General features: G+C 37.8%; 2 protein-coding genes across 2 annotated transcripts in view; one reads left to right on the top strand and one right to left on the bottom strand.

Annotated features, from left to right (window-relative positions):
* Positions 1-1,732: 1,732 nt before the first annotated feature.
* MTBP (MDM2 binding protein) lies at positions 1,733-22,941 on the bottom strand. The gene is made up of 22 exons (XM_088533334.1): positions 22,683-22,941; positions 22,070-22,150; positions 20,530-20,603; positions 20,288-20,430; positions 19,723-19,781; positions 18,821-18,965; positions 18,031-18,145; positions 17,261-17,389; positions 16,562-16,656; positions 15,846-15,918; positions 14,155-14,272; positions 13,291-13,464; positions 12,036-12,149; positions 10,996-11,160; positions 10,033-10,126; positions 9,738-9,893; positions 9,190-9,285; positions 6,658-6,924; positions 5,121-5,367; positions 3,709-3,822; positions 2,524-2,589; positions 1,733-1,833 (listed from the first exon to the last, which is right to left on the bottom strand). Exons 1-22 carry the CDS (start codon positions 22,939-22,941, stop codon positions 1,798-1,800), a joined length of 2,820 nt encoding a protein of 939 aa, XP_088389460.1. The 3' UTR covers positions 1,733-1,797.
* The window catches only part of MRPL13 (mitochondrial ribosomal protein L13), a 25,892-nt gene continuing 24,380 nt past the window's right edge, over positions 22,933-24,444 (top strand). The window contains exons 1-2 of the mRNA XM_088533290.1: positions 22,933-23,033; positions 23,112-23,235. Coding sequence (XP_088389416.1) covers positions 23,007-23,033; positions 23,112-23,235 — 151 coding nt within the window. The 5' untranslated portion in view covers positions 22,933-23,006. The remainder of the gene's footprint in view (positions 23,034-23,111; positions 23,236-24,444) is intronic.

The raw sequence follows: 24,444 nt of genomic DNA, 5'->3' as shown, positions 1-24,444 counted from the left end.
AGCTAAACCTTCTTTGGCAAGATAAACATTCATCAGGTTTATTACTGTGGGGGGTATATTTAAATACGGAAATGCTGCCTTCAGTAGCTTAGTTCATGTAAAATCAGCAGTCATGATCAACATGAGAGATTATATTGAGGCTTGTGTCTCTAGCTCTACTTACAAAGTTTTGGCTATTTAACATTAGACATTAAAGAAGATGAGTGTCCTAATTCGGAGATTCCTGACTTGTGTGCAAAGAACTTGAACTTACGTTAGAAGTGCAATAGGTAAACTGTAGGTATTTGGTTGTAAATTATGTGATTAACAATTAATCTTGAATGCAAAGAAATAAATATAAGCCATGCTCAGTTAGTAATACACGGAAGAAGTTTGGGTGTCCATTTACTAAATAATTATTTAAATGTAGTGCAAATGTGTCTGTCCTGGGCTGAGATGCAGGCTGCACTACCTGGAGCTCACTGTCACTGAAAGGTAGCCAGATAACTCAGAGCACAGATAAAACTAGTACTCAGCTGCATAAGAGGTCGTCTAGAATTAAGCAGAACAATATTTATAGCAACAGGCAAACAGAAGAGTTAAACGAAAGATTCTATTGGATTAAAAAGAAGAAAAACAGAAAGGAAGAAAGAAAGAAAGAAAACCCATAAACACACGTACTCCTTAGGGCTTGTCTTTACAATAGTAGAATTTGGCAAAGAACCAAGCCATAAAGACTCCTCAGAGGATGGGTTGATGCAGCAGTATTAAGACTACACGTGTTTTATTTCAAGTGTAATTTTATCATCATATTGATTTAAGTATGGCTTTTATTAGTATTGCTTAATGCATTTTCCTTCCAGGAGCATATAACAGGCCAGTAACACTGTGACCCTATCCATTTTAATACTGCTGGTTTATCTGAGGTATGAGGAATCTCCATGAAAGCTGTATTTGCCTGGGCACAAACCCTCCCCTCAAACACAATACAAATTTAATCAACCATACCAGTACAAAACACATCCAAGTCTTACGAAAACTGAGCCTAAACTGAGTAGTTTACTTCTCTCTAGTACATTTAAACACAACATGCCCAGTGTTTCACAGCTTTCACAATCATCATTTTGACTATTCCCCCCCTGCATAACTGCATCTAAGGAGTATCAAAAAGAGAACACATGAAATTATGGCAGAAATTCAGCTTATTCTCCCCTTCACATAAGGGGATGTTGTGTTCAAGAGACGTGGTGATTTTATCCATGTATTATGACATGGAAAGATAACTGATTCTATTCTATTTGTCTTCACGTGCAGGAGAAACAAGAGCTCACGTAATTTGCACGACAAAAAGTCTACATGGCAAAGAGTTTTATCCAGTTTATTTATAAAACAGCAAGTAACTGTAAACAGAATACTGCTCTTTGTACAAAAAGGCTAAACAGCCTGTCTTTACAACTAAATACAACCTTTTTTTACTCATGTTAGTAACAAATCCTCGTTAAAAAAGTACAAGTTTTATCAAAAATCAGCCCAAGCTGCATTCTTTTTAACAAGGAAACAAAATAAATACGTATATAAAAAGCTATTTTCATTTGAGTTTTAAGTTAACATAAAAAATTTTGGTACGACCACTCAAAATCTGCTACTTTGCTGGAGAATTAAGTCTACATAACCACTCTAAGCAGCATCCTTCAGCTGTGTGTGTGTGTGAGCACACGTGCCTGCCTGTCTGTCCCCTGCAGAGCGGGTCGCATCCCATGCCAAGTGCTCTGTTTCTGACGCCTCCAGGAAGCTGGCAACAGCATCCACTCAGCATCTCTAATTGCTGGTCTTCTCCAAAACCCACTCAATCACCTAGGGAAATAAATGAGAAGAAGAATTATCCACATAATTTCCTTCCAAAACAGGAGTTAAGAACATGTGATGTACTTTAATTCTTTATCGGTGCAGCTTTTACTCTGACAGCAATTAAAGGGTAACCCATTCAAAAGAAGACAGTGCTAATAAACAGCTGGCACAGTGCTACCAGAGAACTGTATTTAGTCCTACAGACTGCCTTCTCTTTAGGAAATGGCATTTTAGATCCCTTGAACTGAGCTGCTTCAGCCCACTCTCCATGCACTAGCAGCAAGGCACACACACCATGCTATCTAGCTACTGTTTCCCCCCAAAAAAGCCTTTAAGACATAAGGGAAAGGAAGAAATCCAAACTGGTCCAGATTCCTCTCAAAGAATCATCTCATATGCCGTTTTTCTTTGGTGACGTGGAAAAGTTTTTCCATTTACATCTCTCACTGTGCCACATCACTTCGCCAGCTATAACTAGAACACTTTCTAAAACATCAGCAAATGCAACTGGAAGTTTTGCCAAGGGACTGATCGACAGAGAGTTTTTGTGAGATCATAAAAGTGACACTAAATCACAGCCAAAGGAAGGCTTTCACTCATCTCTTAAAGCCATGGACCAAACTCTCCTACCCCAAGTAGCAGCACCTGCCTTTAGCCTCAGCTAGTTATAGGAACATCTTTTGAGATCACTGTTACCTGCTTAGCATTGTTATTTGCAGTTTTCTTCATTTCATCCAGAAGTCCCCTAGAAGTTTTCAGGTCCTAAATAGGAAGCAAAAAGCCACACAGATTAAGCCACTCATATGCTCAATCTGGGCAGCTGATAACAGCACTAGTTACCTGGGCAGTACACATCTTCTAATCATTTTTTCTAGAAACACAGAACTAGAATTATGTGACTTGATTTTTGAATTTGTTTTAAAGAAATAATAATACAAAGGATAACTCAAGTTGAGCTTCATCTTTCCCCAAAGCAGTTAAGCTTCCGAAATAGAATGATAGCTACAATATGGTGCTTCTGATGCACGTTGCACAGATAGAGTCAGAGGGACCTTGCAGATCACAACAAGATCACAGCAGCTCTCCTAATTTTGCTCTCCGAGTTGCAATGGAACCATGAAGCCATCTGATTTCCCCATCTCACTCCTAACCCTGCACAAGGATTTTTCATTCTGGATTAGGGCATGTTTCAAGCAGGTTTTAGAAGTGCTCATGCAATAACTGAACAATTCAGTGCTAATTAGTTAAGAAGTCGCTGCTCTATCAGTGTCTGTGTGAGCTCTCAGCCCTCCTCAATTGCAGAGCAGCTTCAGTTAACTGCAATCATCTTTACTGAACTAAGTTAGTTCCCTGAACTGAGTTCTCAAATTTGGTAGGCTAAGTGCATGCAAGTAAAAAGAAACAGCAGCTCAGCTCCTGAGCAACTGGCTATTAAACCAGTTACTTACATTTTTATTCAATTTTGTGCCCAGATCAACTAACCTAGGCTCAGATATTGACTTACAAAGTCTCTTAGATATTGCTGGAATTGTTTCTCATCTGCTCCTGGGCTTATAAAACTCCACACGATTCTGCCAGGTATCTGGCTAGGACAGCAATAGACATTAAGCATGAGCTGACCTCACAGACCACTTGCTCACATAAAAGACCACAGCTTTATCAGGTTTAAAACCAAAACAATCAGACAAAATATACTGTAAAATACCTTCTGCATTTGATTACAAGTCCAAGGTTTCTCCAGACTTTCTAAACATGCCATTAACACATATTTAGGAAAAATTCACATAACCAAGTCTGAACAGTCAACCTCCAGTTACACTGAGCAATGGATTCACTTAATTAAGCACAAAAATAGATGGCGAGATCAGGTTTTCTCGTTACCTTTAGATAGAACTTGGATATCTCGAACAGACGCTGGCTGCATGATGCAAAGCACTTGTGCTCCTCTGCAATTCCATGTTTTTCAAGAGTTTTGGCCACCACCTCCTTCAGCATCTTGGCAGCAACAGAAATTAATTCAGAAGTTGATCCCAATTATTGGCATGAAAAAATGTTCAAAATGTCACACTTGTTTTCTTCATCTTTGCCCCACAGTAAGTGTTAGGAAGATGGAAGCAATAACACACTGAGAGGACAAAATTCCTGAAGTTGGATCTTACCTCTGCAACTCTGCCATTATTCCACTTGAATTTGGGTAGAGTTATTTTACAACCTATTTCCACTTCCATCATCTCTAAACTTAAGAGAACACTTAGAAGTGACTGCAACGCAGAAGACCAGCAAATAATCACGGGGGGCTTTTGAAGACAGAAAGTTTTCTGTAATGTCTTGGGTTTTCTCTTCCCTAAAATACTTCAATGCTTTTTTCCTTTATATTGATACTTTCGAGTTTAATATATCGCTATTAAATCAGAAGTTCAGACAGTAGAATCAGATCAGATCAGATCTCTGACATTCTTCACATCAGAGACATCTGAACTTTGCTGTAGAGCTGAATGGTTCTCACCGCTTTAGGCTTACTCAGGTCATACCAACTTATTACCTATTATTTATAGGAAAGTGCCCTTTCTGTACTTGATGGCAAAATCTAAACACATTTCCTTCAGCTGCTTGCTTGTAAGACTCTCAAATTCTACAATTTTACTTGAGATACAAAGCAAAATTGTCAAAAGTCCTCATGGCAGGCAGGCAACAATGTCCAAAACTTAACTCCAGACCATCTAGCACAACAATTTTTTTTTTTGTCCAAAACATTAATTTTGTTGCCAATCACAGGTGTCATTATAAAGACATTACCCTTCTTCTAGACATAAACCCAGCTATTAATTAAATGTTATTGCATCAAAGTATTCGAATGTTCTATTAACGGACATATACAACTACCGGAATATCTTTTAATTCACCAAATAGTCCTGTTCTTCTGCAATGTCTTTGTCGTTCCAGCACAGAAGTTTCTTTGATGCCCTTAGGGTTTTTTATTAATTTCCTACATTTTGTAACTCATATTCATTAATATTTATTCTTGCCTTTTTTATGCCCACTTGTTATCTCTCTCTGCCTAACCTCCCCAGGCACCATATAATTATTTCTTATATGCTTTTTCACTTCCTGCTTTTGAAGAAGTCCTCAGTGCCTTCAGGTCTCGCTTACAGAAGTCAACAGAGCAAAATTCATAGTAACACATAGAGAACACACACTCGTCTTGGTTGAAAAAAAAAAAAGTCAATTCACACACGGAAAAGAACTTAAAACAGACACTTTTTGAGCACGAAGTTAGCAAAGTAAGTCTTTACCCTTGTATGTTTCTGAGATCTTGATTCCTTGGCTGGCTTTGAGGTCTCAGCTTCTGCTGCACTTACTCGACTGGCTGAGGGAGCCTTTGTGGCTGCTCTGTGGGCTTGACAGGAGGGTTTCTGCGGCATCGAAGCTAAAGAAACGGATCTTTCTGAGCGCTTCCTACTCACTGCAACTGAGCAGTGACTTCCACTGCTACAGCTTGCCTGAGAAAGGAGGGAGTCTGTGCTCTCAGACTTGGTTAGCCTGGAAGAAAAAGAAGAAGAAAAAAGATTTTGTACTAGTTCTTTGCATCTGCTATAGAGGTTGCTATACAATTGCTAAAGATAAAGCATTCTACATCCCTGCAAATAGAATCTGAAAAAGGCAGACAAGTCTATTAAAGCAAATTTCTTCCCATTAGAATACCTCGGTGTTGGATTTGGTCTCTGACACTTAATTCCATTGCATCTCCGACAAATACTCTAGAAACAAACTCAATAAATTAGAAAATTATGAAGAGAAACTCTGTGGAAGAAGGACGGATTTTGTATATGGAGATTTCTCTAGATGGGGGAAAAGTCAAATTTGTTGGCTTCCAAACTTGGGATTAAGACACAACCTCTTGAAACCACCCAATTTCTTTGGCTCTAGAGGAATCTACACAAATGTTGTTTTAAATCTGTATACAAGGGAACTTGAAGGTTGTAATGCTACTGAAGCCTTGCACTATTTGATCTTTTAGCAGCAAGGTGTTAGTAATTCTGAAACACCAATTGTATGAAGTGCTAAACACAACTACATCTTCTCTTCTAACCTCAGTAAGTTGGAACTTGTAAGTTCCAAAAGGTAAAGACATTCCCAGAGGAAGATCCCTGCTGGAAAGTTTTACTGCAGCACACTGCTGATTAGATTGCAAAGGGTACTCATCAAATACTAAGACAGAAGTGAAAGCAAAGTACGATCATAGTAAGTGCATGTGGAGATAATATTTGCATTTCATATGGCATTTATTTTTTATTGATGCCAAGAGTTTGCAACCTGTGAGGGTGTCTTACAAAAGAAAGTCTTAAAAATTAGATTTTCTGAAAAGAAAGAAACATCTCTGAGAACTGAAGGACGTTTGGTTTAGTAGATCATTTTATACCAGAAATCCTTGGATTGGGAATTCAATTTTTCTGTTTATACAGTACTCAGCTTTCTAAACCTCTAGTTGTCAATTTGTATTGCAGCAGCTCTGAGTTTCCTGCCTGGGTGAGGCTGTCACTCTGTCAAAGGCAAGCAACAATTTCTGCAAAATACAACGGCAAGTCTTTTAAAGAGCTGCTGCCTGTGCAGCATCGTTTTGATTAGGTTAATGCTATCAATGGGAGGTCACACTGAAGGGAAAAAACAAAACAAAACAAAACAAAAACCCTTATAGAAGAGGATTAAACAACCACAACATTTGTCTACATGGCTTTGCCTAAAAAGGTTTCCAGCTGAAAGAAGAGATGCATTTCACAAGAGACTTTGGAAATATTTCACGCCAAAGATTTGTTTTATTCAGTGCATTACCTCTTCCTGGGATAAAAGCAATCCAGGTCTTTTGATCTGCGTTTTAGCCGTGACGCCTCCGCTCGGAAGTCGCTTTGCAAAGCCTCCCCGTCGGGGACGCTGCCAGGCTCCGACAGGACCGCAGGGGACGGCAGAGGGCTCAGCACAACGGGCACGGGGCAGCACTCTTTGGTGCAAGTGGTCTGAGTTTCGTACCGAATGAGACGAGTTTGAAGTTCAGCATAGGCCACATCTCTCTCTAAAGCTTTTCTGTTATCTAGGCAATATCTGAAATTGAAATTTGTGAGAAGCCTGTGAGAAAAGTCTGATTTATTACAATTAGAAAAATGGAACGACTTATTTTTGACTATGGTGCAAATCTCCAAATTTTTTTTGTCCCAACTGATACATTGTTCTGAAAGATACCTTAAATATTGCACAATAAATTAACCCATATCTGATTGATTTGACTGCAGCTAAGTGCAAGTTCAACATACAAAATAACTATATAGTAGATATTTAGTATTACTGCTACTTTTTTGACTAGGAAAAGTGGCAACAGGTATGAATCCTTCAGGACTCCCAAAACGCAGTGATACTGACAGAATTTAAGGAAGAGCCAAGTTGCACAAAATAAACTAGGTGGCTGTGAGGGGATATTAAGCAAATGCAAGCACAAGGGAAACAGAGCATGGTAGGTGTTCTGAGTGCCGTTTAACACAGATTCTTTGCAGACTCTTTGGAAATGCAAACTTCAACTTTGTCCAAGATATGCATCACTATATGAGGAAGGCTTAATATTTTAAGTGCTAAACATGCAAGAGGGTGCACTGAACAAGCATCGGCTTCACTAGCTTTTCAGCTTCCTATCAATTACAAGGATTAAGTGGCTTCAACCAATCAAGTCAAAAGACAACCCTGCAGTAAAGCTGGTGGAGCTGCAAATGAATCTATGATTGCAATTAAAAAAAAAATTAAATTCATGTTTTTATGTAAAATTTCGTATCTAATTTAACAGAGAAACAGCACTATCTCTGTGAAACAATCATGAAATTAAAACAAAAATATGTCCTTTAACTTTTTCGTTGTGTAAATGATTTCCAAAATCACTTTAGTTTCGTTGACTAGTCTCTTAAATTACTTCTACTGCAGGAAATGTCAACAGCATTATCCTGTATTATTCCATCCATCTTCCAACAAGGATTCTAAATAAGCCAGATGAGCTTCAGCTCATCATTCAGCAGATTCAGCTCATCATCCAAAAAACTTACCAAGTTAGCTGCTCTTGGGACCTCTGGACACTGTCTTTCTTTTTGCCTATTAACATGGTATTTCATTAAATTACTAGATCTGATTTCTCCACTTTCTTCAGAGTAGTTTCATATTCAGACAGAAGCTCACTTTTCGTATAACAGACTGCACAATCTATTTCTGCAATTATTAAGACTTTCCACTAGAAATAAATTCATTATCTGATAAGACCAAATTCTCTTAACTTACAAATTTCAGGGTACTTAATTTTCCTTATTTAAATTCTCAACCTCCTGAGTAATCACACTTCCTACAAAGATGAAAATGTTTTTATCTTTAGAAGTGAAACCGTCATGTCACTCACTCAGCACTAACTGCAACTGCCTGCTCTTTGCAACTCAAGATCCAAATTTTTGGCACAGGATCATTACATCAGCCAAGTGATTTTTGTCCACCACTGGGAAAAATAAATCTGCATTTCTTCTACCCACCCATCTGCGTGTTGGTGCCTTTTAAGGTTAATCTAGAAAGAAGAATAGACTCAGAAGTTACTACTAGAGAAAGGAAGGAAGGAAACAGCTGAACTGGTAAGAATGACTGTTTCATTTGCTTAGAAAATATGGCTAAAATTACTAGAGTTTTAACATAGGCTTAACAAAATTATTCATGAAGCTCACAGAAAGAAATACACTAGTAACATCGTTAGTCACGTTCTAGTAATCTGGATATGCAATTTTAGAAGGAGGCAGGAAACTTCATGAAGACCAAACTGCAGATATGTGGTATCCACTTAAATCTGAAGGGTTACAGTGTAGTGTGCCTAAGACTAACAGTCTGTGCAGAGAGAGTGTTATGCTGAGATATCTACACGAGGATCTGGGTATGTCCTTTTCCTCTTCTCCTCAAGGAGAATATTCAATATTTACTCATAATGAATATCCACCTGAACCTTCAATAAATAGCACTGCCTGGTTGAGACCAAGTACAGCCCTAATAACATTGATTCTTCTGCAGATTTTTACAGAGAGACTGAGTATGGCTGTAGCAGCTGGGCTTACTAAAGGCTGGGAGAGGACTGGGGTTATAACCATCAAGGCAAAAGACTTGCAATTTAAACCAATGAAGAAAATTAAGCTAAGAAAGGGAGAGGAGTTATGTGCAAAGTTATTCAAATGAATAAAATGGACACATGAATAAAATGGAAGTTTTCCATTAATAACGTTCACCCTGCTTTAAGTGTTTCTGCTTGTAACTTGTTTGAAAGTTGAAAATACTTTTGGGAAAAGAAGGCATGGAACTTACTCAACCCCATGATAATGGCATCCAGCTGCTTTTTCGAAAGGCAAACCTCTGAGCTTCCGAGGAGTAAGCTCAGGAGTCAGAAGGAAAACATTTTCACTGGAAAAAAGAAATATATATATATATATATATATATATATAAACACACACACACACACACATGCTTTTAAATAGTTGCGATCTGGGTGAATTAGACTTTCATAAATCAAAAGGAAATAGCTTAACACAGGAATAACAAAGCAACAGGCCTTGCAGCTCACAAGGCCCCTGGGGTACAGCATCAATGGGAAATTAAATCTTCACTTAAATAAGAATTTAAGTTCAACCTAATTAATATCTATTGATTTATTATTATTTCAGAAGCTCTTAGAGGTTTCAGCCAGGTTAGCAGTCCCTGCTCCAAATAATTTAAGTAAGAACAGGCAACTACTACTCTTTTCACAACGGGGCATCTGAGTAGTAGACTGAACTGACCTCCCACCTCCCAATAAGTTATCATGAAGGCTGACCCTGTACAGTACAGTAGTGTTTTCAATATTCCAAAATCATACCGCTTGGGAATTTGCAGTGGTTGAAGATCACCAACTGGCAACCCTTCTGGTGTGAAGAATTTCAGCAACTCCTTAGCATCGAGTAATGCCAGTGACTCCTTTTGGCCATCTTTATGTCCCAGCAACTGTTCAGATGAATGTGGAAACATAGAAAGCCTGGGGAAAAAAAAAAAAAAAAAAGAAATCTAAGACTTTTTTTTTTGTTTACATTAAGTAATTTTATTACATACAAAAAGAATTACTGCTAATCCACAACAATTAAGCTGGGTTAAAACCTACAGCATTTAGCCATTACCTCATTTTTTGTTTAGTTTTTTCAAAGTTTTCCAAATTCTGGAGAACATGTCTTTCTGGCCATTCCAGTGGATTTGGCTCCATTAAATCAGATCCTGCAAGAAAATACCAAGCAGCAGAAAACAATTTGTCTCTAAACCCAAAGGAACTTATACTACTAACGGCAGATTTCTGTCCCTCAAGACTTTCAGAACTCCACAGGATAACAAAAGTTGTGTATTCTACCACGCAGACATCCGCAAAAGCACATTTGGCATTGCTAGAACCACGACAAGCACCAGAGAATTAAAGTGATGAGTTATTGCTTCCAAGGTTCCTCTAAATACTCCAAAAGCGAAGGAAAGAAGAGTGGATAATAGAAGAACACAAAAATAACTACAGTGAAAAGGGAATTGCAAAGATAAACAACCATTACTGTACTGTGCTCACGTACACTGGTACCACACTGTACTGGTAAGTGTCAGCACAGATGTGATACTCATTTTCAAAAGATTAAGAGATTTTGCAACCTTTTCCTGTGTACTTTAAGAATTAGAATTGCCACTCAGTAGGATGCACTGGTATTACTGGATGTTCTACAGGCCTAAATATTTGCAGCAAGATTGTGTCTCTGCCTGGGAGACATAGATTGGATGTTCAATGAGATGAGGAGACAAATGTGCCACAACTTCCTCAATGTAGGGGATTCTACCCAACAACTGTGTTGCCATAATGGGATCATAGCTCCTCGTACTGGACATACAAGTAAAGATGAGAGGAATACTAACATTTCTCTTGAATACTTGAATTGCTTATATTCTTATCACAGGAAGTTGTGAAAGTCTAGAAGAAATACAACACCACAAGTGAATCTGCAGCTGTACTGTGATCATAAGTGTTTTGTGCTCAGTTTCTTAAGTGTTTCGGCTATGAAAATACATCAAAAAGATCTTAAGCAGTGAATTTTCTAAATAAAGGTACTTACCAGAAGTCACTGCGTAGGACCTAGTTTTACTGGCAACTTTCTGTAGAACAGGCTTAGGAAGACTAGCATTGCACAGTTCCAAAAAGCTTTCTCTTGTAAGTACTAACAAATTTCTGAGCTCATCAGTGGAAATAACAGGCGATTGCTTAGTCAATTCTTTTCTCTCTATAAAAGGGAAGAGGAAAAAAAAAAAAAAAAAGAAAGTAAAGAGCAAAGCTATTGCATCTGGTAAGAATATCTGGAGCAGGCCTAAATTCAGGGTTAAAGCATGTGGGAACGTGAGAATGAGTGTAAGTTAAGGCAATGTGATGGGGAAAAATAATGGAAAAGGTTAGGAACACAAAGCTTGTTTTCATTACCATGATATTCTGTTAATTAGCTTCATACTATGCCATTTTCAATATCCACCCAGTCCCTTAGAGGTCCTTTTTATTTAAGTATTTTTATTTATTTTATTGAACAATACTGAACTCAAAAGTCCAGGATGGGTAGTACCCAAAATCTATGCAAAGATACTTCTTTTCTTTGCAAAGAAACTATAAACTTGATTCTCCAAGATGATACATCCGTCCACAGAAACAACAAACTTATGATGCATAGGTGCCCTCTGCTGTTTAAAATTTTGCAGGGAAGAACAACAGTGGAATTCTTAGATCTGTACAAGACACATTCAGCAGTGGCTTTGAAAAATAAACTATAAAAAAGGAGAAAAGAAAAAAAAAGAATCAAAAAGCAAGGAAAAAGAGACTACGACAGAATATTTATCCTGAAACTATGCTCATGCCTTTAGTATTGTTAACAACAAAAGAAGGTTCATCAGCGTGAAGTTTAGCATCGCTTTTTCTCAGTATTTAAGTCATTACTTGACATAATGTCACAGATGCACTGTAAAAAAGTTTCCTTTTTAGAACTCCACTTTTTTCTTCACAAACTGACTAGTTCATCTGGGTTTTGTAAGGTGGCCCATCACCTTCAATTTGAAATGCATTTTTTTGTTAAATACCAGTTTGAAGACTCCTCATGTTTTCTTCATTACTTACTGAGATATTCCTTCAAGGCAGACACTTGCATATGAGACAGTTTCTTCTCCCTCTGTACAATCTGCTCCCCACAGAAATGCGGAAGAGACTCAATGAAGTCTGTGATACAAAAGTCTGTTAAAATGAGGAGAAATCTGTTATCAAGAATTTCTCATAGGAGTGGAGTGACACCAGCAGACATACAAATTCCATACTAGGGAAAAACAACCAGAACTTAACATACAGCATACAGCTAATCTTGAAGAATAAAATACAATTTATTCAAGACATCAAGGGGATAGCCTGGAATAGATGATATACCAGTTTCACCATTAGTTTTGAATTTGCAGAAAACCAAAATATGATAATATGGTTAATATGACTGACATTCAAAGAAGGTAAAAGTGTCACCAGTTTGATACCAGGAAAGAAAAATATCTCCCAACATATTGTCAAGCACTTTCAGTCTTACGACAACTTACTATTGGGATTTTAATCAGGTAAAATGGTAAGCAGCCAGTCACGTCCCCCATTATTTGTGTAATAAGGAAATGAGAGTATGCAGGTCTTTTACTTTTGTCAGTATTACTGAGAGGAAATACATGAATTAGGAGAGTTAGCTAGTACATGTACTTGTAAAAGGACAAGTATTCTATGGCAATGCTCTGCATTTACATACATTCTCTTATCTAGTGAAGCAGATGCTCAGCTGCCAGCTCCTATCCTAATCACTCCACAGAACATGGACACTTACCAGGTAACCCAGGACACGGTCATAAAATTCCACTTGTTTGCTTGAGCTGAGATTTTTACTTTAAATCTTAAATGACATAATTTGTCAATAAATAATCAATTAGATTTTAGGCTTTAACTGATCAGTCTTTGTAAAAAATATATATTTTTAAATTTTAAATCTTTGCAGATTTGATTTGCATGCCCATTACCTGGATTTCCCTGTTTACAATAAAACATTTGCACTGCTACTGACAGTTTTGAGAAATGACTGACTGTAAGTTTAAGAATTTGTATTAGAAGATAAAGTACGAGAAAACTGTACAAAAGCATTCGCTCTTTTTAATATTCCTACCAACGTTAAAAAATCAGAATCTTGGAAAAACACTGCAGAAACACCACAAAGCTATAACAAAGTGATACATCAAGTATGCAATGTTCCTCCTTGTTCTTGCCCCTCTAACATAGAGTAATATAAAATAAAATGCATGTATAAATTTTAGCAGCATCTACCTGCCTTCAGATACTTTAAAATAAGTCTTACTTGATTCTGTTTTGCTTTCATCTGTCTTTAGCTTCCCGTTTATTGCAGCAAGAGCAGCCATTCCATTGATCTGACTAGCTGAATGGAGCAACGTTGCTCTACATCTTCCAGAGCCATTGCCTTGCAGCAAGAAATAGTATCGGCAAGATTCTCCTTTCAGCTCCACTTCTGGAACTTAGAAACGTGAGGAGACAAGTGTCAAACACCTTCAGAAAAACAGTTTTAGAATGGGCTATATCAGGAGCACCTCTCCAGTACAGTGGAAATGTTAGTAACATCACCGTATCTGTAGTGAAATCCTCTCCACTCCACCACCTCCAAGCATGCACAGATCATTTTGAATCTATATGCTGCCAGCATCCACTCCATACCATTAAAACTTCTTGTCCTCAATTACACATCTCTTTGCAATTGTTTTCATTATGTGGACTCCCACCAGACCTTCAAAAACACCAATCCTTGCCAGCAATTCTCATCTATGTATTTGTTACAAGTACTATCTTCAGGCACCAAGAAGAGAAGACACTGCTCCTTGAAGCCTACATGAGTTACATATTCAAAAACCATTGCATAAACTACAGCAAAAATCACATAACAAGGGAGAATCCTATCGCTTTTCCTGTCCTAGGTAAGGTCAGGAAAGCATCAGGCTAGAAGGAGCCTGGTGACAGCCCAGTGCATATGAACCTCTAAGTCGCTGCTTGGGCTGTGTCCCCCCTCAAAACTCATTCACAGAAGCCTTATGTCCCATGAAGACTGCAATCACTACCTACTTTAATTAAACATGCAATATACAAAGTTTCATTAAATACATGATATACAATCAGAATAAAACAGACTTGCAGTCATCATCTTCTTACTCACCAGTAATGATCTTAGGTTTTCTAGCCATGTATTCCTTCCATTTCTTTGCACTCAGCTGGGCAGGGGAAGGAATCAGCACGTTGCTTACATTACAAGGCAATGCAAATAAAGCCCCCACCTAAATAACGACAGCAAATACAATACATGCAATATTACTGAAATCTACTGCACTTTTCATTTTCTGAGGTTCTGACTAGGTGTCATTTCAAATGTACTTCAGTTAAACAAAGCATCTTTACTCAACACTTTTTCATTCACATCAATTGAGATGGAACATCAGTTGACAGACACTGTGAAAGCTGCTTCTGTTTTTGCTCCAGTAGTGAGATAATTACTTGCTGAATTTCTTTTTTCATACATTAAAAGGTCTCTATTACAAATTTTGTAACAATCTGGCTAAAAATACCTCTGTAGAGCAGGATCCAGAATGAAAAGACAATTTAAAGAAATAACTGGAAGCAGCTACTCTGCATTATCCCACCACCCCATATATTATCCTCCTAGAAAAAAAACAATACTGGGCTATATAATGCTCATATTTAAATTTCAAGACAACAGTTAACAGAAGATACATGACCAACGTTCAATAACTTATTTTAAAATGAAAGTTATAGGAGTTATAGCCAAATATAAAATTGATCCAAAAGATATTTTGGTATGGTTTTAGAAAGAAGATCTATTTCTTTTTTGGTTAGGCATCACAGAGAGAGTTGGTGGTGGGAATGGGACCTACTAGAAACCTAAATAACAAGCTGAAGGCTGGAACTATCATTTTAAACTTATGAATGGAAAATTGAGTTTCAAGCCTACATTAGAAGAACCTTAGTTTTTCACTACAATTATATCATTGCTTTCACATGCAACCTCATTGTGTGATTGACACAAATTACAACCAACAGAAAACATTCATAAACATGCCTGAATTGCCTTAAACGTTGAGAAAAGAACATGTTCAAACTAACAGTGCAGCTATGAATAACCAGGTTCACCCAGGTTTAAGTAACACCTGAAAGTGTAAAGAGTTTGTGTTCCTTAGTTTCTTAATACAGAAAACAAAGGTCTCACATCAGGTTATGGCAATAAAATAGGACTAAAAGAAAACATATAGAAAAGATAGCAAAAATATATACCCAAAAGATACCAAATGCCTATGGGTTCTTTTTCCCCATAAAGGGGGAGGCCTTAGAAGAGCACCTGGTTTTTAAAGCAAGAAAAAATTCAACTTAAATGACTTTTTAGAAGTTTAACCATCAAGTTTAACATAAATTAACCACTGGGTAAAACCACTAAGCAAAAGACTTTTAACCACATTAACATACTCCATCAAAATGGAAGCAAATTACAAAAACTCACCACTTCAGACTACTGTGATTAAGTTTCTAACCCAAATATAGCCGTGCCTTTTGCTTAAGAAATAGATGAATGATGAAAACTACTCAAGTATCTATCTGGTTAAGATTCAAAGCAACAAGATATTTTATGAGATCTAAGTTAAGATAAAGAAAAAGCTTTAAAAGTTTAGAAACTATTAGAATCTGATAATTATGAAGGACCACTCACCATTAAGAACAGAATTTGCTTTAGAACAGAATATTTAAGAAACTTTATCTGAAATTATGTATATATTTTCTTTTACGTCTGATATACAAGTCTCCATTTTTCTGATGAGCTCAAATAAAAAGATATCCTACCTTCCCAGAGACGGAAGAAATCTGGTCAAGAAGCAGCATAGATGACTTCTTGATATTCTTTCTTGACAGGCTCCTGAACAGAACAGTTTAAGGAGCCTCATCTTCAGGCAGAAATGCATGCACATTTATTTTATAAATAATCTTTTAAATAAAGACTGCAAGTGCCTTTAAAATTGGCAGGGCTCAACAGACATCAAAATTGTCACATTAAGACTAAGACCCACTACTTAAAGATTCAACCCAGTACAAAAATACTTTCAGAACTCTGCAGTACGAGCAACTCTGAACACATTTTTTTTTCTGCCAGGCTCTTCTGCAGATTTTGCTTCTATGTAATAAAAACAGTATTTGCAGAAAAACGAATTTCTCTACTGTCAAGCATGCTACATACACTAATAAGAGTAAGGTTTGCACTGTTTTTTAAACTTACAGCACCAGTATAAAAATTTCTTTTTTTTTTTTTTTTTTTTTTTTTACACAAGTAATGTATCCATTATTAGATCAAGTATATGGACAAAAAACCAAAAACTGCTGGCCATTTTTAGGGTAATTTTAATATCAACATAAAAAAAAATCTATGAAAAACCTCTGTATGTCTTTATTTTAGCAATCTGAAATTAAATGTCTTCTTGGCGCTCCTTCAGTGTTACCTGCACTGTCCCAAACATTTTCTCTCTGCTGATGACCATTACCATTAAACAGTTAAGAAAGGATACAGCTCAAATTCCAGATCTGATATAAAACAGGAAGGTAGATCAGAAAGCATCACCATCTGCAAATATTCTAATGCAGGGCCGTAGTAATGAAAAACCTACAAAGAGATCAAATTGGTAAGTGGTAACACTGAGATAACATGTCTTGTACAGTAAAACTTGAACAAGTTTTACCAGTCAAACGCAATTCAAAATATATGTTTCAACAGTGAAAATGATACTCTTAACTGTTGTCAGTTTTGATAAAATAATAATACAGACTTTTATTTTCTTCAAAAAGTGTTATTCTGTAATTTGCACCAAAGATCTGCTTCTAGTGGAAAAGATAAAACAGCATTAGTAATTTCTGAATAATGTTCTTTTAAAATGAACTAGAAAAGTTCCGATAGAGAATTCATAAAGAACTTACATATTTTGAATGTAAAGATTACAAATGTTTTCAACGTCAATTTTGAGGACTTTTTGACATAAGATTCATAAAAAAAACCTTTTTTTAAAAGGATTTTTTTTGTCTATATACAAGCCAAGGAAATCTTCCTCAAAGTATAGTAAAGACTTCCTCCCATCTTCTTCAATTATGTAAGCATTACTTTTATGCTTCATTTTTTATTTCACTTAAGATTCCCCTCATCATTAATTTTATCAGGAAGGCAAATCAAGTGTATTATAGTAGCTCGAAGAGGCATCAAAAATAAGTCTCACCTCTGACAAAGCATCAGTATTCCTTGGCTCACTCCTAGCAGCAAAGCAGGAATTTAAGTGGGAAGTGCTAAATGGCTTTGCTGAAATGCTCTTCATGCAGAAGTCTGGAAATCTGATTTCTGATCCAAACTGGAAAAAGAGGCATCATAGTGAAAAGAAACATATAAAATCTGGTGCTAACAAAGATGTTTCTGACATTATTTATCCTATGTTCAATTCACTGTTGCAACCAGTGGATGAAGAATGAAAATTTACATAGAAAGAAGTGTTTCCCTTCAGTCAGTTAAATGTATTATGAACATTTACTATTTTTAGCATATTTTAGCAGGTCTGTACAGTTAGAAAAAAATATGGGTTCAGGTAAGCAAGCATGATATCCAAGACTTAAAATATTGCAAGCATAAAAAGTTTTTCACAGCAACAAAGCTTTCAGTCTTTTCAGAAACATTAGATTAGTGCTTGTGAAAACAACTTTAAAACCTGCATTACAATCATTTGTGGTAGATAGGGAAATTTTATTTTGAACAAGAAGTTAAGGCAAGTATTTCAGAGGAGGGTGTCTGAATTTCTGAAATCCAGATGTTATGCTAAATAAAAAAAGCTGTATTCCCTTCACCGCACTAATTTTCAGAAATGTTGCATCAAATATTTAGAAACACTACCTTTCAGAAACAGTTTGTCAAAAAGAAATTTGGCTAAAAGCATAAAATGCTTCAAATAATATACACAAACTTTTTAAAAATTACTGTAACTGAAAATATTTATTTTACCTTTCTTTCCCATATCTGAATCCTTCCCCTCCAGAGTTCTTTTAAGTCAATAATATTCCTGAGATTATCTGAAGATACAAAGTCTGCTGACAGATAGTCAGCAATTTTTTGCCACCTATTATAAGAATAAGGAAGAATTAATCTCACTGAGTTTAACAGTACAAACCAGTATGCAGTGCACTTTGATTGAAAACACTTATTACTCTTAGCACTGCACAGTCTTGTGCATGTTTACACGGACATATGTATGTTTCCATTTCACAAAGTGTAAAATGTAATAGAACTACTGATTGCATACAGGATGTAACAGGATTTATACTCTATCTTGGAAGAAGAAAAGAAGTCAGGTGCTTTTTTTTTTAAACTTATAACTAATGGAAATGAAAACAAATAAAGTAAAACAGGTACAGTTAGACACTAGCTTTATAAAACTGGGAAACTAAAACCATTATGAATTAGTGTGTAGTACAATACACCAGGTCTTCAATATACAGTTTGTACTCTGAAGCCACTAGCGAAGTTATACTAATGGAAAGTGAAGTAAGGATAAAAATATTTTACGTTTTGCTCTCACAGAAACAGATTATTTCAGAGGGCTTACTTTTGCCTACTCCTTTTTTTAAGGTCACGTACTTAGGATAAATATTCCTCCACTCAAACAAGGAGAACAAATCTACATATTTGCAAAGAATACTCATCAAGTACTAAAGACCTCGCAGTGTCTTATTTCAAAACACTAACATAAACTAACATAAACCGTAAGTTTGTTACACCTAGATGAAGAGCATACCCTGTAGAGTCATTTGCTGCAATGGTGATTTGTGCAGAGTGCCACTCTCTCAGGTGTTTCAGGGCACCAATGGCAGGCAGGCAGTCTTTTAACTTGGGTACATCTCGTTCAACTGCATGCAGGACTACATCGACCATTGCTCTGCCTGTGAAAACCCAGACTCAAATCACTATTACTCAGTACTTTAAAAGTGGCTTAAAACTTTTCTGAATTACTTAATGCATATTAGCTCAACTCTTTGCCAAGAGAGGTTGTGGAGTCTCCTTCTCTGGATATCTTCAAAAGCCGCTTGGATGCGGATGCCACATGCTCTAGGTGACCCTGTGTGTGCAGGGGGGTTGGACTAGATCATCTCTTGAGGTCCCTTCCAACCTTAACCATTCTAGTTACTCCTCTCCAATTAACATCTCTCAGCTGCATATGGCTCTTTCTTTCCATGCCCCGGTTTTTGCTATCCCACCTGAACATTCTGTATTCCTTAACATACAAGGTGATATGAACCTCTAACTCATTGAAATTGAATCCAACAGATCAGTGCTCATTCAAAACTTCTTGCTATGAAGTTGCATGCTGAGTTTCGTATTGCTTACTGTCTTTTGCTGCTTTGGTGCCATTTGATATCAAAAAACATAGTTATGCAGTTAACTGTGTTAATCTCTTGGGAAATGCAACCTTCCAGAAATCATGAACAGCCAATTGGGTAAGCAGAAGCCAAACTTATCATACCTACATTCTTTATTAAACCACGTTTAAGAGCTGCATACAAACAGATTCAAAGGCAAACCAATGCCTTCTGATTTTTTTTCCTTTGTCTGTGATTCTACCAACTGAGTTGTCTGAGTACTAACTAAGAAAAATATAAACTCAGGAAGAGATTTGTCCTTTATTTTTGAAGAGCTTACCTGGAGCAGGCAGTTTATCGGCTAACTGATGCAGACTCTCTGCAGCTTCATCATAGATACTGAAAATGAAAAGCAACATATAAAGCAATAAAGTAATATAGTAAATATAAAATAATTTAGAATCAAAAAGCTATAAGCAACACTACTTTTCTAAAACAATATTTTACATCTTTGAAATTCTGCACAAGCATAATACCTAGGCAATGAGACAAACTTATCTTCCATGTCATAGAGGCAAAACTAAGCTAAATGACCTTAGAACCAATTGCAACAAAACTGGAAGCAGGAGTCAAGACAGCCTGTTGCTTTTTAGCAGGAAGCTTCTTTTTTGTATATACAAAACCCAGCAGTTAGGAAGGTATTCTACAAAAAAATCATATATAGCTAAGAAAATTAAAACAACATAAAACAAATCATAGTTATTTTTAGTAGTAGAAAAGGACTGTTCTTGGTTAACTATTGCTTTGATAATAACTTCTGTTTGCTGAATTTTCTTGATTTTCTTGGGCTTTTACTGTGAAATGTCCAGTCACTCTGCTTTCACTGAAAATAATACCATACATACTCAGTCATAGACAGCGACTCTTTGCTGTTGTCTTCCTCCTCAAAATTATGTACAGCTCCCAGGTAGTCATCAGTACTTGTTTGGAGTGAATCTTCATTCTCCTGTGTGCCAAAAGTTATTTCCTCCCAGTCAGCACTGCAAAACTAATCAGAGTAAAAAGAGTTTTGAATATCACAGCACTAACTTGCATTAGAGACAGACAGAGCTTAGGAATTATATTAAAAAAAAAAAATCTTACTTACCTGATAATAACCACAAATAACATGACTTGCAAAATACCATTTCTTTCCACCTGGAATACCAGCCACTGAACATGCTAAGAAAAGAAAGAGCAATTATTTGAAATAAAAAATGCACTGCTATCTATTCTTCCTATTATAGTTACTGTCTCTCTTGAAATTTTAGTGGTGATCTTATTGCACTGTGCCGATAAGAATCTGAGGTAACTGTCAAACTGTATGTTTGACAGAAAAACAAAGTATTTTCTGATTATTAATTAAATTCATGAGGAGGAATGGCCATAGATTGTATTGTCATATCTTATTTTCTATAATCTCAGCCAGTTTTTAAATTAAGCAGCTAGCTATGCTACTATTATTATGTTACTATTATTATGCCTACTATTACCTACATTAGTTAAAGAAAGTGAACAGAAGAAGCAAATACACAGATTTCCCACATAAGACCACTGCTATTCCCATTCACATCAAGCCAAATTAATGGTTGGGAAACAGAGGAGGAAAACATGCTCAAAAGACGACTGACATAAAAGTCAGCAAGGAGTGAAAATTCCCCAATTCAGCTAAACTTTCACAGAATTCCTGATATGAATGAACTGAGCTTAAACTATAACTGCTGGAATACCACATTTTCTCTTACACATTTTTCAAACTTTTAAGTGCATCACAATAACTACTTTCTTTTGACACCATAACTAAGGCCTGAATACATTAAGGACCAGCTAAGGGTCTAACTATTAGTGAACCTCTCTGACTATTAATAAAGCTTTTCCTCTTTACTCCATTTTGAGCAACAATGCTCTTCACTTCTAGGAGTTGCAGCATATCTGCACTGAATCACAACTTTTAGAACTATGAAATAAAAGCACAGTATTCAAAAAGAGCATAATATTCCTGCCTTAACAAAGTCCTTGGTTTCCTCACAGGCATTGCAACTAGATGACAGCTGTGACAGCAAGGTGAGCATTAGCATCTCAACACCAGACAGCCAAATTAAGGAGGAACTAAGGCATTAATTTTCACACTAACAAAGTATTAAAAAAAAATCACTAAGAGGCACCAAAGCAGGTCTTTAGAAATCTCTTTAAAAAACAATATTTTAAAAAAGTGTTCAGTAGTTAGGCTTCTGAACACTTCCCCAACAGACAAATACTACTTCCATTGAAATAACTTTAGACTGTAATAAAATCACAAAAGCAACAAAAATCTTAGGTAAAAAAACACCAACTCTTCACCCACATGATCAGCACACCCGTACCTCCTTACTTGGTGTTAAATTAGACTGAAAGCCAATTTCTCAACAGCTTTATTTTCATTACTCGTGTCCAGTATACGCAATCATCCCCCAACCATTCGCTTCCCAAAGCAAGGTCAGTTCTCTATAAAAACACCAGCATCAGCATCTCTATTGGCAGGTTTAGGTATAGTGCAGAAAATGCCAGTTTCCTCAAGTTTTTGACTTGCTTCACCCAGACATGAAAATTTTTTAAGGACAAGAGCTCAGTCACACTTGCCTTACACTACCATATGTGGCTGTGCTTACCTGGAAATGTGCTGGCATCCGTGTTTATACATGGACCACAGTCGTTTTTGAGGAGATCATAAATGTTTGCTGCAGCCACACCTGAAAGGAAATAAAAAGAAAATAAATAAATAAATAAATAAAGTTTCTTCCAAATACTCACAAAAGCACAACCTCGCTCTTTGCAAGCGGAGCATAACGCGCTGCTGAGCGTCACACGCTCAGGTCAACAGCATTGACGCAGCCGTGGGCCTTGAGGGAAATCTGGGGAGAAAGTTGCTAAATGCACACGCGGCTCTGGAACCTTCTGCACTGTTCACACTAGCGTGCACTGAAACACCAAAACACCCCATTTGTGAGGGTCTGTCACTAAAGGCCCTTAGTCTGCAACAAAACACTGATATACCCCATTGCTGAGCATCAGTGTCATTAAAAGCTCTTACTCTGACAGAAAAAAAAGATGTTTTGAATAAGATAGAAATAAATAATAAATAAATAAATAAATAAAAACCTAAAGGGGAGCCAGCACTCAGCCAGCTCAGGGGATTGCTCTCAGTGAAGTTTTCTACAGCAGTGACCTTAACAACTAAAATGAAATAAAATAAAATAAAATAGAATCATAACCCAAAGTGGCCTGGGGACAAGGGCGACGGCTCCCGCTCAGGCCCGGCGGCGGGGCTGGTTTCCGCGGGGCGAACGCGCGGCTCCCCGGGTCTCTCCCCGCGGCCCAGCCGCTTCCCGGGCCGCCCCGTGCGGGCCCGCCCGCCGCGGGATCCCTGGAAGGGGCCTCCGGGCTCCGGCTCCCCGCGGCGCGGCCCGAGGGCCGGTGTCCCCGCGGCGGTACCTCCGGCCCGGCGCCGTCCCCAGCGCAGCAGCAGCACGTAGCGCTCCATGGCGGCCGCCGGCGCCGCCCCGCGCCGCCCTTCCGCTTCCCGCCCTTCCCGCCATCGCGGCGGCCATGGCCAGCTTCACCAAGGCGGCGCAGGTGAGCGGGCCGCGGGGGGCCCGGGGCGGCGGGGGCTGCGGCCGCCGCGTATCCACCTAACGCCTCTCCTTCCCGCAGCAATGGGCGACCTTCGCCAGGGCCTGGTACCTGCTGGACGCCAGGATGCAGCCGCCGGGGAAGGTGGCGGCCGTGACGGCGCCGAGGCTGGAGGGCCGCCATAAGCCCATCTACCACGCGCTGAGTGAGTGCTGCCCGCCCGGGGGGACGCGGCCCCAGAAAGCAGTGCCACAGGCACCGGGAAGCGCCAGAGCGAGGTTAACCCGGGATAGCGACCGTGACAGGCTGCCCCTCTCGGGTGGCTGCCCTGCGAGAGAACAGAGTACCTGGGAATGTGTGGTTCCTGTATTCAGCGGGTTATTTCAAGTTAACCAGGAGTATTTTAGTGTCTATGGGAAAACGGTTCCTTAGATGGAACAGCACAGTTTTGGTTTTGTTATTGTTTTGATTTTTTTTGTGTGTTAATTAGGTACAAGAACATAATTATGCTACAAAACCACTAATTCGCTTACTGCTTTGAAGAGTATAGGGGACTAAATGGGTACCCCTTCTCTATGGGTAGGAAAGGAAATAAATTCGATCTCGCATATATTTACCTTCTATTCTAAAGGTAGTCTTCCGTCATTCCCTGAAGTATCACCATTTTAGGTGCGCTTGAGCCATATGTCTCAAATAACGGGGTACAAGTTGCAGCATTTGGACCTGGACTTTCCAATGTCATCTTCATGTCTCCTTTTCTCCACCCTTTTCTTCTTTCAGCAGCTTGACAATACAGCATCAAAAATAGTGGTTGAGTGAGCCAGATTTTCCAAAATATGGACACGCTTTTTTATATATATTGGGTTGTCAGTAAGCACAGGTGAACCTGTTAAGCAGTGTTTGCTGCTGAAGTGGATAATCTCTGCATCCCTGAGGAGTGGAAGGGCTGGATGAAGTGTTCTGCAAGCCCCATCTGGCACCGGCGTTACTTTAGTTTGCCATGTTGTGCACCAGATGAAAAATCAAGACTTCTCTTAAAATTAGAAGTTTGGCATGTAGATTGTCAGTCTCATGAGCTAACATTTGGCTGTATGATGCCCACCTGTCAGAATTCAGATTTCTTGATTAAAATGTGTGTACCTGCATCATGTGTTTTTTGCTCTGAGATAAAAATTACTTAAAATTTCTTCACTCTGTAAACTATTTTTTGATATAGTATGGAATTACTGTGTTGGCTTACACAGTATTTCACCTGAAGAGGTACAAAACATATGCTCTATATAGCAGATAGTATATAGCATAAAATGTACTGACTTATTTTTGTGTATTTCTTGAGAAAGTGTACTTTTAAAGAGAATAATTCAATATTATGTCATGAAAAAGTTTTGTTGCGTGATTTTTTGAATGTTTTTCA

The sequence above is a fragment of the Tinamus guttatus genome, unplaced genomic scaffold, assembly GCF_059628265.1.
Source record: "Tinamus guttatus ecotype Peru unplaced genomic scaffold, ASM5962826v1 Tinamus_guttatus_pri_ptg000492l, whole genome shotgun sequence".
Lineage (NCBI taxonomy): Eukaryota > Metazoa > Chordata > Aves > Tinamiformes > Tinamidae > Tinamus > Tinamus guttatus.
The sequence above is the reverse complement of the archived record's forward strand: the minus strand, read 5'-3'. Positions and strand labels throughout refer to the sequence as shown.

What these genes read in the sequence shown, in the direction of transcription:
- MTBP (XM_088533334.1), bottom strand. Translation starts at nt 22,941, where the DNA reads ATGGAGCGCTACGTGCTGCTGCTGCGCTGGGGACGGCGCCGGGCCGGA. An exon ending in TCAGATCTGGAATTTGAGCT is followed by an intron (nt 15,919 to 16,561) that starts GTATCCTTTCTT and finishes TGTTCTGTTCAG; the next exon opens with GAGCCTGTCAAGAAAGAATA. An exon ending in AAAACTAAACAAAAAATGAG is followed by an intron (nt 9,894 to 10,032) that starts GTAATGGCTAAA and finishes TTTTTTCCCCAG; the next exon opens with GCTTTCTATGTTTCCACATT.